Genomic DNA, 12,959 nt, shown 5'->3' with positions numbered 1-12,959 from the left:
GAATAAATTGGACTTTGAGAGAAATTATTAGTTTCTAAAATATTGTGATAGAGGGTGTTTGACCCTGCTTGTGACCCCCACATCCTAAACTGGAGAGCCTGGGCTTGAGTCCTGTGCCCCTAATTCCACTTCCTGCCCATGCATACCTTGGGGAGCAGCACACGGTGTCTCGGGTGGTTGACTCCCTGCCATACATGTTGGAGACCTGGGCCGAGTGCCGGAGACCAGGGCCAGGTGCCCGAGACCTGGGCCGGGTGCCGGAGACCTGGGCCGGGTGCCAGAGACCTGGGCCGGGTGCCGGAGACCGGGGCTGGGTGCCCGACTCCTGGCTCCAGCTACTGTGAGCATTTAGTGAGGAACTTTCCATCTTTCTGTCTATCTACCTTTCACATAAGATGAAAAATACCAGTTGGGAGCAGTTATAAACATGCCATTGTCTGAAACTTGGTCCTGTTTCAAATTAGGAACAGGATACATCCATGCAATTGTGCCCTTTCTCCTCGCCTGTGCAACTTTGGTGACGCAGTCTGATTTGCTATCCAGTGGCGGCTCTGGCAGTCAGTGTCAGATAGCTGCTTTTACACATCATTTCCCTGGTAACGTTCTCCATTTGAGTCCTACCTTTTGTAACTCCTGATTTTTTTTCCTCCCCTATTTGAGAGTGTTCTAGTTATTGCAGATTTATAGTAGAACCAGGGGCCTAGAAAGTGTTCAGAAAAGGTCATTTAGCTTCTTGAGCCTGTTATAATTGACAGTAGAGCCTCGGAAACCCTGCAGGTTGATCTTGACCGCCCCCCCTTAGCTGTGTTCCGAGGGTCCCGCGCCCTAGGCCTGGTGGTGCCGTCAGCGGCTTAGCTCAGCGTGCCCTTCTAGCCCACTTCACTTTTGTGGCTTCCCACACCAGTGGCAGCTTTGCCTCATGATGTTCTAGGGCTGCTTGTCCTACGTACCGCTGTGTTACTGCAGAAAGGCAGTGGTGGTGGTTTAAGATTTGTTTACTATTTATTTGAAAGGGAGAACAACAGAGGTCGAGGAAGGGAAAGACGCAGAGAAAAGTCCCCCATTAAGCTGTTCACTCCCTAAATGTTCACATTGGCTGGGGCTGGGCCAGATCAAAGCCAGGTGCTTGGAACTCCATCCCGGGGTGGGGGGATGGCAGAGCAGCCAGACTTGAACTGGCACTCTGACGTGGGATATTGGTGTCACACACACAGCTGCCTTATGTACTGTGTGGCAGTACTGGCCCCCAGAGGAAGTGTTAAAAAGGTCAGCTCCAACAAATGCGCTTTTAAGGAGCCAATTTCCAGGACTGTCCTGCAGGAACCCCCTGGAAATTCCTTCCAGGGGCCAGACCACTGGTGCTCATGTCCCTAGGCCACCACTTCGGTCCAGTTTTGAAGTTGCCATTCAGTAACAGATGGAATTCTCTTCCTCAGTATCGGCAACTGGGGATCTTGAGGCTAACCTCCTGGCCCCGCTCTCAAATTTCGGGTGCCTCACCTATGTTGAGCTAGAAGCCCCACCCCTTATTTTTTCTATTCTTTTGTTACCCTTAACCAATTTGTCCACTTTATTTTTTAAAGAAATTATGGTAATATATATGCAGTTGTCCCATGTATCTGCTCTGAGTCGGTCCCCCCAGACACTGTGCTCAGGTCCCTGGTGTAGAATGGCACGGGGTTTGTGTAAATCTGTACACAGCCTCCTCTATATTTGACATCATCTCCAGGTTGTAAGTGCTGTGCAGACAGTTCCTGTACTGTCATGTTTAGACAATAATTATATTAAAAGAAGAATCTGCACATGCTTGCAGATCCCAGTATGGAGCCAACTGCCTTAAAAGCTTTCTGAGGCAATCAGGGGGATCGTACACGGCTGTTCTTTATGTTTTGCCCTGGAAAGTTGTGCTCTGCTGACACTGTGGTTCTCTTGCTGCTGGCGTAGCCTCTAAGTGTGGCTGGGTGTGGCCTTACTACCTCTGCCCAGCACAGACAATCCTCTGTGTGAGCCCCAAAGGAGGGCTTCCCATGGAGTCGGTGTGAATGACTCCAGCTCCACAGAGCTCCACACATTTGTCAGTAAGATTGAAAAGGCAGTTGGTTATAGAAAACACACACACGAAGACAACTTGTGGGTCTTTTGCTTGGTTGCCCAGAACATGAGGACAAGGTCTGCTGGCCTTCCTGTCTCCTGCCAAGGAGCTACTCAGGGCTAGATGGCCTTCAATGCCCAGCTTTGAAATCCTCTTTTGAAAACTGTTTCTGATTGTGACATTTGCAAAATCTAAAAGACAAGCAGAGATGGGAGGGAGTGGGTATTTGGCTCAGCGGTTAGGCCGTATTTAGGGAGCCATTGTTATCTTACGAACTTGGGCCCTAAGTTCAAGATCCTTTCATTTCCTACTTCCCGTTTCAGCTTTTTAATTGTATATTCAGGAAGCAACAGATGATGGCGCAGGTCCTTGGGTCCCTCCACCGGCAAATGAGACCTGAACCGAGCTGGTAGCTTTAGCCTGGCCCAGCATTAGCTGTTGCAGGATTTGAGGAGCAAATCGTGGAGGGCGTGTCTCCGTCTCAGTCTGCCTTTCAAATGAATTTTAGAAACAAAGTATCAGCCGGTGTTCTTGTCAGGCTGATTCTTCCAAGTCTTCGTGAAGGAACCTACCTTCTTAGTGTAGTTTAAAATGTCTGAGAGATCTGAGCATTCGTAACCTTCAGGAGCCACACCAAGCTCTCCTCTCCGTTCCTGATCATCCTGTCTGCTTCCAGGCAGAGACCACATGCCACTGTCGTCTCTCAGTCCTTGCTGTCCACATCCAGTGGCCCTGAGCAGGTGCTGTGGAAATGTGTCACCTCTCTCTTAGAATACCTAATACCGAGCAAATGCTGTGGCAATGCTAGTTATACTCTATCGTTGAGGGACGAGGGAAAAAAAAGTTTTTGCAATACAGAGGCCGTTTCTCCCCCCATACAGAATTCTCATTTCATGACTGGTTCATCTGTAGGTGCAGGCTCGACCCACACAGCTGCCGGGAAGTGGGTGTGGGGTGTTCTGTATGTCCCCTGGCAGCCGCTCTCCCTTGGCCCTCTGCCCCTCTCTCTCTAGAAGTTTTTCCTCAGACAGGAAGGAAACCAGAGGCTGACTTCAAAGCCTTGGATTGTCCTGGTTGCAAAGTAGATAGGAAATGAGAGGGAGTGTAGTGACTGCATTCAGCAGAGAGTCTTGATTCATTCTTCCTGCTGGCATGATCTGAGCGCCTCCGCTCCTCCTCCTCCTGGAGATGCTTGTTTCAGTGTCTGTCCGTGGGGAGCCCCGTGCCAGGCAGTCCTTCTGTACCAACTTGGTTCCTTTGAAAGTTCCCCAGGTTCTTGTTTTAAAGATGAGATGGTTTCCCATCAGTGGAGGGGATATTGGGTACACGGAGAATATTGGCCAAGAATACTGGCTCATCTGACCTGACTGGCTCCTGTCAATAACAGGAGTGATTGTTTGGGAAATATTTTGAAACCAGATGGTGTCCATGGGCTCCAGGGGTAGGTGAGGTGGCCCAGGATCCAGCCCCACTCTGGGGGTCCTGGCTTCTTTTACCGTTGCTATTTATCTCCAAATCCCTGCTCCTCCACCCTGGCTCTGTCACTGCTTAGCCTCTGGTTTTCTAGCTTGGACTTGAACCTTGTTCAAAGTGGTTATGTAAGAAATGAGAAGGAGATCCACAGGTTTTGAAGGGGTTTAAAAAGGATGAAAGGGGGGCCTGGCACAGTAGCCTAGTGTCTAAAATCCTCACCTTGCAAGCTCCAGAATCCCATACAGGTGCTGGTTTGTATCCTGTCTGCTCCACTTCCCTTGTGGTCTGGGAAAGCAGTGGAGGATGCGCCAAAGCCAAGGGACCCTGCAACTGCATGGGAGACCGGAGGGAACTCCTGACTTTGGCTTGGCTCGGCTCTGGCTGTTGCTACCACTTGGGAAGTGAACCAGGAGGTGGAAGATCTTTCTCTTTGTCTCTCCTATCTGTAAATCTGATTTTCTAATGAAAATGCGTGAATACATAAATCTTTAAAAAGATAGAAAAGAAACTTTGTTTAAAACCCAAACTAGAATATTTTATTTTTACTAAGCATGACGCTTATATACAGCATGGATTTATAACCATAGTAGTTTTGATACCTGTGTTTTTCAGTTATTTTTTTTTATCAACAACATTTCTTACAAAGTAAATAAAAATAGATATATCTAAATGGACCATGAATATTTGAAGGCAGTTTGGGGCAGGTGACCAGGAGGGACTGTCCTTAACTCCCACTGGTGTCCTAGGTCCTCTCAGTGGCAGAGGCGGGCACCGAGCGGGCAGCAGAGGCGGGCACCGAGCGGGGAGCAGAGGGGGCGCCGAGGTGGAGCCAGGGTCTGGCTGCTCGGCCCAGGACTGTAGAGGCTCCCAGCGAGTCCAGCCTGGGCCACTGCATTCCATTTAACGCTGTGTTTCACAAAGCTGTGTGGAGTGATTTAAAAGAAGGAACGTGGCCTCCTCCACCACCCTCTTCCACTCCTTTCCCCTGACACTCAGACCTCTCCTATGAGAATCAAAATAATGTCATTTTTTAGTGAAGGAATTTGGGTTTTGCCCTTACATAGCCTAAGCAGTCTCACAGCTTTTTCCTCCAGACAGCCACTGTGGAAAAGACAACGTTAGTTAAGTTAGGGGTCACAGGCCAAGCGATCCCACTCGGGTCAGTCTCTTGAGAAGCACTGGGCGGGACCCGTTGGGGGAAGCACTGCGTGTGTGGACCACCACATCTGTGCGCGTACAACTGTGTTGACTGACTGTCATTGGAGATTCTAAGCCCTGCCCCCCCACGCTCCCTTCCTGTCCTTCACCTTCGTGCCTCTCCTTGTGTTTAGGGTTCTGAAGCCCTGCTCCACGGCAGTTTCCATTCAAGGCTTAAAGTCTTCCGGGCGAATTTTCATCTCCACCCGCTTGAGGGAGTAACTGGCTCCATGCCAGCCATACCAGGTGATGCCATCCAGGTGCTTGTCATGCTCTCCCTGGCGGTAGTAGACCCCGTTGAGGTTGGAGTCTGTGCAGCAGTTGTACCAGTATCCACCTGGTGCAAGAGACAGAGCAGGGTTCAGCAGCAGAACACAGCACTCTCCCCACAGAAACAGGCAACATAGTATATATCCGGTCATGATTTTAAGCAGGAAGAAAGAAAATTTAGAGCCTGTATCAAAAAGATTAGCCATACCAGAGCATGGCACAGTCACACATTCACCTTCTCAGGTGAGACCGTGCGCTTGTCCTGACCCTTCCCCAGCTCCCCAGAGCTCACCTTTGCGCAGCTGTGCACACTTGTCCAGGCAGTTGTCGTTGTCCTTGTCCTTGGTGCTGAAGGCTGTGTTGTTATGATAGTAGAGGGCATCATTGCCCGCATTGCCACTGTAGTTGCCCAGGAAGAGGCGATAGCTGTTGAGCTCATTGCTCAGGACGAAGTGGCTGTACTCTGCATAACGCACAGTGCCCTCCCAGTCCTGTTGGGAGGAGCAGAGTCTTAGGCTGCGGCAGCAGGGCACTGCTGCATTTTCTATAGTCCTTCTCTTGCCCTGAAAGTAGGATTTCATTCCTTGTTTACCTCTAGTTTACCAGGCTAACCCAGGTCTAGGTCAAAGCTGCTTCTAGACACCATCTGGCCTTAATTGATCCTCATTCTCATTGATCTCTCTTGTCTGAAAGGAGGGGAGGTAGGTGTGTGTTGCTGCTCAATTTTGTTCAGAGATGTAGAGGCACAGGGACTACTTGAAGATCTCTTATAAGGTTTGCTAGTCAGTACCTATAGACTGGTACCTCAAGGACCCCATGCCCCAGGTCAGAGTGGAGGCACTGGTGTTTCAGCCCAGCTCTGTGATGGGCTCTGCTCTGGCCTGGGCCTGTCCACCTCTGTGCCATCTACAGTCCACTTGGGTGGAAAAAATAGGATAAGAATTGCTATTGTTAAGCTGTGCAGGAGAATCCTAGTAACCTCCCATCTGCAGTGACTGAGACCTCAGGTGGCACCTGCAGCAGTGCACACTCGTGTGTGGCAGCTCTGGGCCAGGCCCAGGGTCTCCAGCCTCAAACTCACCTCCATTTCCACACGAAGCCGGGTTGGCTGTCTAGAGAGCCGGTGGATATGTTCATTCCCCAGCCAGAAGTCCCCACGGATGCTGCCAAAACCTTGCTTATACTGCTTCCAGTCGCGGTAGAAGGAGACCAGGCCACTCTTGCGCCTCTGGATGAGGGTCCAGCCTCCACCTGTTGTGTCCATGTCACAGAACACCTAGAGCAGAAAGGGTGTTCTGGCCAGAGACTAACAGGCATGGGCAGCAGGTGCATGAGAACGGCCTTTGCCACCCTTTGCCTTGTCCCCACAGAGCAAGGGGACATGCACACTTCCATTGTCACACTGGCTTACTCTGCTGCTGCAGTATTGGTGGCCAGGCCACAGAGACAATTAGTAAGGCTAACGAAGGCTGGAGTTAGTGAGTTTACAGCTTAGAGGTGGAACTTTGGGTCCTGTCTAAGTTCTTTCATGTTGCCTTCATGTTCTTTCTTGTCCCCCAAAGAAGAGTTGCTTTAGGACATGGCAAGAGATTTGAGTTAGTTATGAGTTAGAAGAAGTATCTTATGTGTGAAAGTTTAGTGTTTGATAAGAATTAAGGGAACGAAACAGATACTTAATATTTTGGGGAGAGAAGGAACCCAAAGATTAAATGTGACGTAGGTCTTTACTTCTCTGTTAGGAGTAACCCTTTAGTAGGCGATGACTAGCCTCTGTGGCTGCTCACTTTTGAGGGCTGGATGGTGGAGGGTCAAGGTGGGCAGGGGGCAGCAATGACTCACCTCCAGCTCTGGGCTGCCCAGGAAGTCATTAGGGGGCAGTCTGTATACCCCGGAGATGCGGTAGTTCTTCTGATAGAGAGATGAGCAGTCATAGATGGCATCTGTAAAAGGCATAGGGCACAAAATGAGGAGCCAGACCTGGACTCAGTGGCGGCGGAGTGTCCCTGCCATGTTCCTGGTGCAGCTGAACTTGGTGACAAATTGAACCCTCATTTCCAGTGCGGGGTTCCCATGGGCCTTACCCCCAGGAAGTATGGTGTTTGGAGAAAGAGGCCTTTGGAGATAAAAAGGAGTCATGGCTGGGCTTCCCCCAAACACTGATGGGATGTTAGGGCCAGGAGCCCTTTCCCAGGAGAGTGTCTGTGGGACCACCAAACAGGTGGCCTCAGGCTACCTTGAGATGGGTGATCCTGCATGTTTCTAGGCCATGGGCTGCAGAAATAAGACAGTGTCTGGGAGCCCACCTAAGAGATATCCCTGTAGTAGCATTCGGATTTCTTGCCACCTCTGTTACAAGAGAAATCACAAATACCTCAGAGTCAGGGTTTATATTTCCTTGATTGGCAGGATTTTGTTGTTTTCCAGAAGTGCTGGCTCCTGGTGACTGGGATCCTAATTAAGGGAGATCGATTTTGCAATCTCACCTTTCCCTGCTCAACCTAACAGGGCCATCCTCAGAGGCAAGTGAAGCAGTTCTGAGGAGCACTTTGAGGCCTGCCCTTAGAAGCTTTGTTGGCACACAGAACTGAAAGCCTGGGGCTGGCTGTCACTGGGGGTGTCACGTGCTGCCCTGGCTGCCATGCACCTGTGCTCCAGGGCAGGTTTTGTCTTGTTGTTGTGGACAGCAGGGCTTCTGAAAGGCGTTCCTGAACTGATTTGGAAAGTTGGGGCCCTCCAAGCCAGGTGCATTCATGCCTTCTGTGTTTGGGGATTTTTTTTTCCTCGCTGGAGACCACTGCTCTGGGGCCTTAGAAAAGACAGCAAGGATGGCAGATGTCTGGGGTGTCTTGGTTCCTCATGGAGCAGGTAGGAGGAGAAGAGACAGGGTACACTTGTCATGACCCTCAGATTTCTTCCCTTCCCATCGCTGATGAATACATCCACTTACTGCTTTCTCCAGGGATGACCTACTCCTTGGAGTATAGCGGTGACCCAGCCCCCAGCCACAGAGAAGGAGAATAAGGATAGCAGGCCTAGCCAAGCCAAGCCAAGCCAAGCCAAGCCAAGCCAAGCCAAGGCCTGCCACCGGGCTGTAAGTGGCCTGCAGGAGGCTGCCTACTGGTTGCGGGGGCAGCAGGTGAATCTGAGCTGGCCTTCCACATGTCTGATTTCATCTCACAGACCAAATCAGGACTCACTTGTCTGGAAAATAGCTCAAGAATACCTTCACAAGGTGAGAAGTCTACACTTCAAAAGTGATTTATACACAGTTCAGAGAACAGAATTTTGAAGCTTAATTTATGTTAGAATTTTAATTTGAACTGAGGAGATAAACAATGACTTCCTCATTAGAAGATAATGTCTTTGTTCTTAACTTGGCTGATAATATGACTAGTCATTTTTATGTCACCAGGAAATTACCTATCTATAAGATATATGCCTTATAATGAATATTTTCCTGGTAACTTCAGAAATTAAAAATGGTCTCTGAAAGATGAATTCACATTGGCTCATCCAAGCCACACTAACAAGTAACTGAAAGCTATTTCTCAAAAAGAAAACATTAAATGGATTTTATTTTTGGCCTGTAAAAACCTATAATTCAGTATCACATTTTCTTATTACCTATATTATTTAGAATGTGAGTGTACAGGGTGAAAAAAATACTGAGGAATTTTTAGGAGCCTGTCCTTAGGTGAACACAAAGGACTCATTAGATGGCTGTGGGAGATGCCTGTGCACCGAGTTCCAAGCAAGAAAGAGAAGAGAGGGTTGCACAGGGAGGACAAGGAATTCCCTAGTGCCCAATCCAGCTGCGTCCCGGGGGCACCAGGAAGCCTCCTTGGCAGAGTTTGTCTCCTGGAGCCACCAGTGTGGTCATGCAAGGTTCATTCCCACTTCTTGGGAGCTGAGGGGGCAGCCTGCCACCTGCTCATAAGGAATTGACATAGCTGCACCTGCCGGGAAGACTTGAACCCTGCATCTAAGACTCAATCTAAGACTCAGTGATTGCCCAGGGCTCCAAGATGGCTAAGTTGCTAAAACATTGTATGCCTAAAAAGAAAACATGAAGGCGTTGGATAAACTTTCAGAATCAAGAGAAGTGGTCCAGTGCCTTAACTAAAGAGAAGACATACCCCCATCACACCCCACCCCCATCTTGCTGACCAACTGGTCCCGAAGCAGCAGCAAACAGGAGGAACTGGGCTGTTGGACGGGGAGGTACTGAGTGGCAGGTGGACCTTACCTGCCGAGGTCTGAGTGAGGGTCTGCGCCGCCTGCAGCTGCATGATGTCCATCTGGTTGTTCATCTCCGAGTACTTGCTTTCGGCGTCTGTGAGCCGAGACTCCATGCGCTTGCCGTTGCTTTCCAGCTCCATCACTTGCATGACCACGCTCACCCAGTCACGCTCCTGCTTCTCGCTCAGCTTGCCCAGCAGACTGCTCAAGTTGGCGACCTGGGCCTTGAGCTCCTTCACCTCCTTGCAGCAGGCAGCTGCCTTGGGCTGTGCAGGCGTCTTGGGCTTCGGGGGCTTCTGCAGCCACACTGAGTGGCTGACAAAGGCCACGATGAAAACGCAGAGCCACGTGAGCGCTGAGAGAGCCTTTGGCAACATCTTTCCTGGGCCTGGATGAGAAGGGCTCTCCCTGCGGGAGAACCTGGGGTCCCAGCTGAGGTCTGCAGGGTTTGCAGCAGACCCAATGCTCTTCCTCTGGCTGGCCTCACCACTTGGTAGTCTTCTTTTCTTCTCTGCTTGGTCTTCACCTTTCTCAAAGCTTGAGTTTCTGAATGTGGAGCTTCGTGCGTAGCCTATGGCTTTCCTTCCTGAGTCTGAATGACCCAAAAGTCCACATCTTAAATATCATTTGCGGCCTGCACCTCCACCCAACCTTGGCCATGCTTGGGGCTTTAGCCCCTCCCAGCTCATCTGGGAGGGTCAGGTGCCTGCTGGGTGAAGTCAGCGCAAACTTAGGCCAGAGGAGGGGAGGAGGAAGACAGGGCGAGTCTTTCTTTCCTTGCCTGCAGCCTCGGGCTGAGACCAGAGGGCTGTGAATTTGTGTGGCTCTAGTTTGGCATATTAGATTCTGCCCCTGCCAGCCACTGGCTCAGCTCTATCAGCAGCAGGGCAGGTTGGAGGAATTTCCAAATTCCTGTCTAAAGGTTACATAACCACAGGCTGAGAGTGAGGTGGACAACACTGTCCTCCCTGAAAGGGACTGCTAAAGTAGCTGGTGCTGTGAGTGTGGAAGCTGCTGCCTGGCCAGCGTGAGGCACCATGCTGACCATGCTTTCAGTGGGGCTGCTCATTCCTCTGTCTCATCATCATTCAGTGCTCCCCGATCCTTTGTCCCACCTGAAAGTAGCTCTCACGTTTGAGAATTTCCAACTTAGAAAAGTTCTAGAAATACATGGATAGACTAAATCTCATAGAAAGCAAAGCAAAAAAAAAAAAAAGTCATTCTAAAGAAAGAATATGCTTTCTCCTTTAAAAGAGTAAGCCAGTGTCAGCTCTCACACTTGACCTTTTGCAGTGAGGTGTCAGGAGGTTACAGCAGAGGTGAAAAGGCAGGAAGCCGCGTGTGTTTCTAGGACTGGTCACTCAACACGTCTGTCCATGTTCAGGCCAGACAGGGAACAGGCCCGTCTTGTCACAGGGTTCAGAACTCAGAAACACGTGAACGTATAGAAACAAGAATTCCTGGCACCTGGAAAATCTGTACAGTATGGTTGCAATTTGAAAATATTTTCCTTCTATCTATATTAGACTTCGTACCCAAAAAAAGATACTATAATTTATTCATGTACTATGTTTCAAGAGCACTGTGGGTTTTTTTTTTTCATGTCTTAAAAAAAATAATAGTAAAAACAAAACAAAATTAAACCTCCGGGCTGGTACAGTGACGTAGCAGACTAACCCTGCACTTGCAGCACCAGCATCCCACATGGGCATTGGTTCCACTTCTCGTCCAGCTCCTTGTTTGTGTGTTGGGAAAGCAGCAGATGGCCCAAGTCCGTGGGCCCCAGAACCCATGAGAGACATGGAAGAAGTTCCTGGCTTTGGATTGGCTCAGCTCTAGATGTAGCAGCCATTTGGGGAGTGAACCCAAAAAAAAAAATTTCCCTTTCTGCATATCTAATTCTTGGATATGAATAAATAAAATCTTAAAAAATAATAGTAACCAGGCATTTCCACAAACATCCTTAGAATAAACTTTTCACTGAAACTGCGTCCAGAGGTCCTTTCATCCTTGAAGCAGCAACACAGTCTTCTGGACACAGGACTGCTGCTTCCATGTTCTGAGCCTCTGGAGCGGCTGTTTATCCTGCAGGAGTTCAGGTGGAGTCCTGCCCACACTAGCCTGATACCTGCCAGCTCCCCTTTCCGTAACCCTCCCGCCTTGCCACTCGGCTGAAGTCACCCAAACCTGAAATGTACAGGGGCCCGGGGGGTCAGAGTGCTATCTCCCTTCCCCGGTCTCCCGGGCTGCTAAGGGCCAACGGTGTTGCTGGCACCCACAGACACTTACCCTGCTACCCAGAGATTCTGTTTAGGGCTGTCACTTTCTGCTTTCCTTTGGTTAGCCCAGCAGGACACCACAGCCTTAACTATGTATACAGAGTTTGCTTCACTAGGGAGAGCTTGGGCCACGATTGGATTGTTAGCATCTCACAGACACTGAACTCCATGGTGACCTTCAAGGTTTTCCTGGTAGTTAAATGACCCTGAGCTTCACTGTGTGCCACAGTGTGTGTGCCATGAAGTCACGAACAGCGCCCCACTCGCTCCTGCCACCTAGGAAGGATGGTGATGCAGTAGAGAAAGCAGGCAGGGGCCCACAATGGGGCTCAGCGGGTTGAGCCACCACTTAGAATGCCTGCGTACTGTATCAGAGTACTGGTTCAAGTCCCAGCTGCTCTTCTGACTCAGCTTCCTGCTGATGCTCCTGGGAAGGCAGCAGCAGATGGCCCAGATGCTTGGACCCCTGTCATCCATGTGGAGTTCCTGGCCCCCGGCTCTGGCCCTTCCCAGCCTGGCTGTTGCAGGTGTTTGGGGAGCCGGCAGGTAGAAGATGCAGAGCTGTGTCTCAGCATAGAGGAACAGGGGAACTTGACGAGCCCCAGGCAACTGCGTGTTTAATCTTCCAGGAAGCTGCTTCTCCTGGCCAAACAAGAAAATGTTGTCAGTTTCCATATTCAGGAAGATAATGAAGCAACCATCCATTCATATTTATAACCCATGTAATAATCTTTTTTTAGAGATGGTTGGAGGGGGATTATAAATTTGGATTGTCTCTGACATTTATTTTCTGGAAACTGATTTCTAACATAAGGCATATCTTGGAGACACAAGCTTTTCTCACTTGAAGATTTCCCTAAATTGCCTCAGCTGCCCACATGTCAACAATTTCTTCAATGTTGAAAAACAATTGTTAATTAAGGGTCATTTCTATGCTAGAAGATTATCCACAACACTATCATATCCCTAAATTGTGAATTTCTTCAAGAAGGGAAGGTCAACCCTTGTTGTGAGCACAGCTAAGTCAGTGGGGGAAAACCATGAAGAGAGAGCGAGACTTAGGGCTTCCTGCCCAGAAAAGCCTGCAGTGCCTGCTCTGCCTTTCAGTGAGCAAAGGGCCAGTAAGGCCAGGAGTCGCTGCGGAAGCCTGGGCAGCCTGGCCTGGCTACCATGTACGCCACATTTCTGGCTGCTGGTGGAAGAGGACCAGTGTGGCACTCCTGGGAAAGATGCTGATGGAAATAAAGCTTAGGTTCATTTCACATTTGCCAGTGTCCAGCCTGCTGGCACCAAAAATTAGAACCATTCAGAGCAGAGTCATCGAGTTGGAGAGGACAAAGAGGGCTTCTGCTACCCAAGTTGAAAATGTCCCTGATGGAGAGTTGACTCCTCCTCTGATGTGTCCCCAC

The 12,959-nt window shown here is 49.7% G+C and overlaps 2 protein-coding genes across 3 annotated transcripts in view; one reads left to right on the top strand and one right to left on the bottom strand.

Moving 5' to 3' along the window:
* The window catches only part of MTOR (mechanistic target of rapamycin kinase), a 128,252-nt gene that overhangs the window by 55,016 nt on the left and 60,277 nt on the right, over positions 1-12,959 (top strand). The window lies entirely within an intron of this gene.
* ANGPTL7 (angiopoietin like 7) lies at positions 4,930-9,648 on the bottom strand. The gene is made up of 5 exons (XM_040987907.1): positions 9,279-9,648; positions 6,872-6,972; positions 6,114-6,308; positions 5,325-5,523; positions 4,930-5,099 (listed from the first exon to the last, which is right to left on the bottom strand). The coding sequence occupies exons 1-5, from the start codon at positions 9,646-9,648 to the stop codon at positions 4,930-4,932; spliced, it is 1,035 nt and encodes a 344-aa protein (XP_040843841.1).

The sequence above is a fragment of the Ochotona curzoniae genome, unplaced genomic scaffold, assembly GCF_017591425.1.
Source record: "Ochotona curzoniae isolate NIBS_2020 unplaced genomic scaffold, NIBS_Ocur_1.0 contig_4792, whole genome shotgun sequence".
Lineage (NCBI taxonomy): Eukaryota > Metazoa > Chordata > Mammalia > Lagomorpha > Ochotonidae > Ochotona > Ochotona curzoniae.
Note: the sequence above shows the minus strand (reverse complement) of the source record. Positions and strands in the feature narration are given on the sequence as shown.

What these genes read in the sequence shown, in the direction of transcription:
- ANGPTL7 (XM_040987907.1), bottom strand. Translation starts at nt 9,648, where the DNA reads ATGTTGCCAAAGGCTCTCTCAGCGCTCACGTGGCTCTGCGTTTTCATC. An exon ending in CCTCACTCAGACCTCGGCAG is followed by an intron (nt 6,973 to 9,278) that starts GTAAGGTCCACC and finishes TGCCTTTTACAG; the next exon opens with ATGCCATCTATGACTGCTCA. An exon ending in TGGGCAGCCCAGAGCTGGAG is followed by an intron (nt 6,309 to 6,871) that starts GTGAGTCATTGC and finishes TTTCTGCTCTAG; the next exon opens with GTGTTCTGTGACATGGACAC.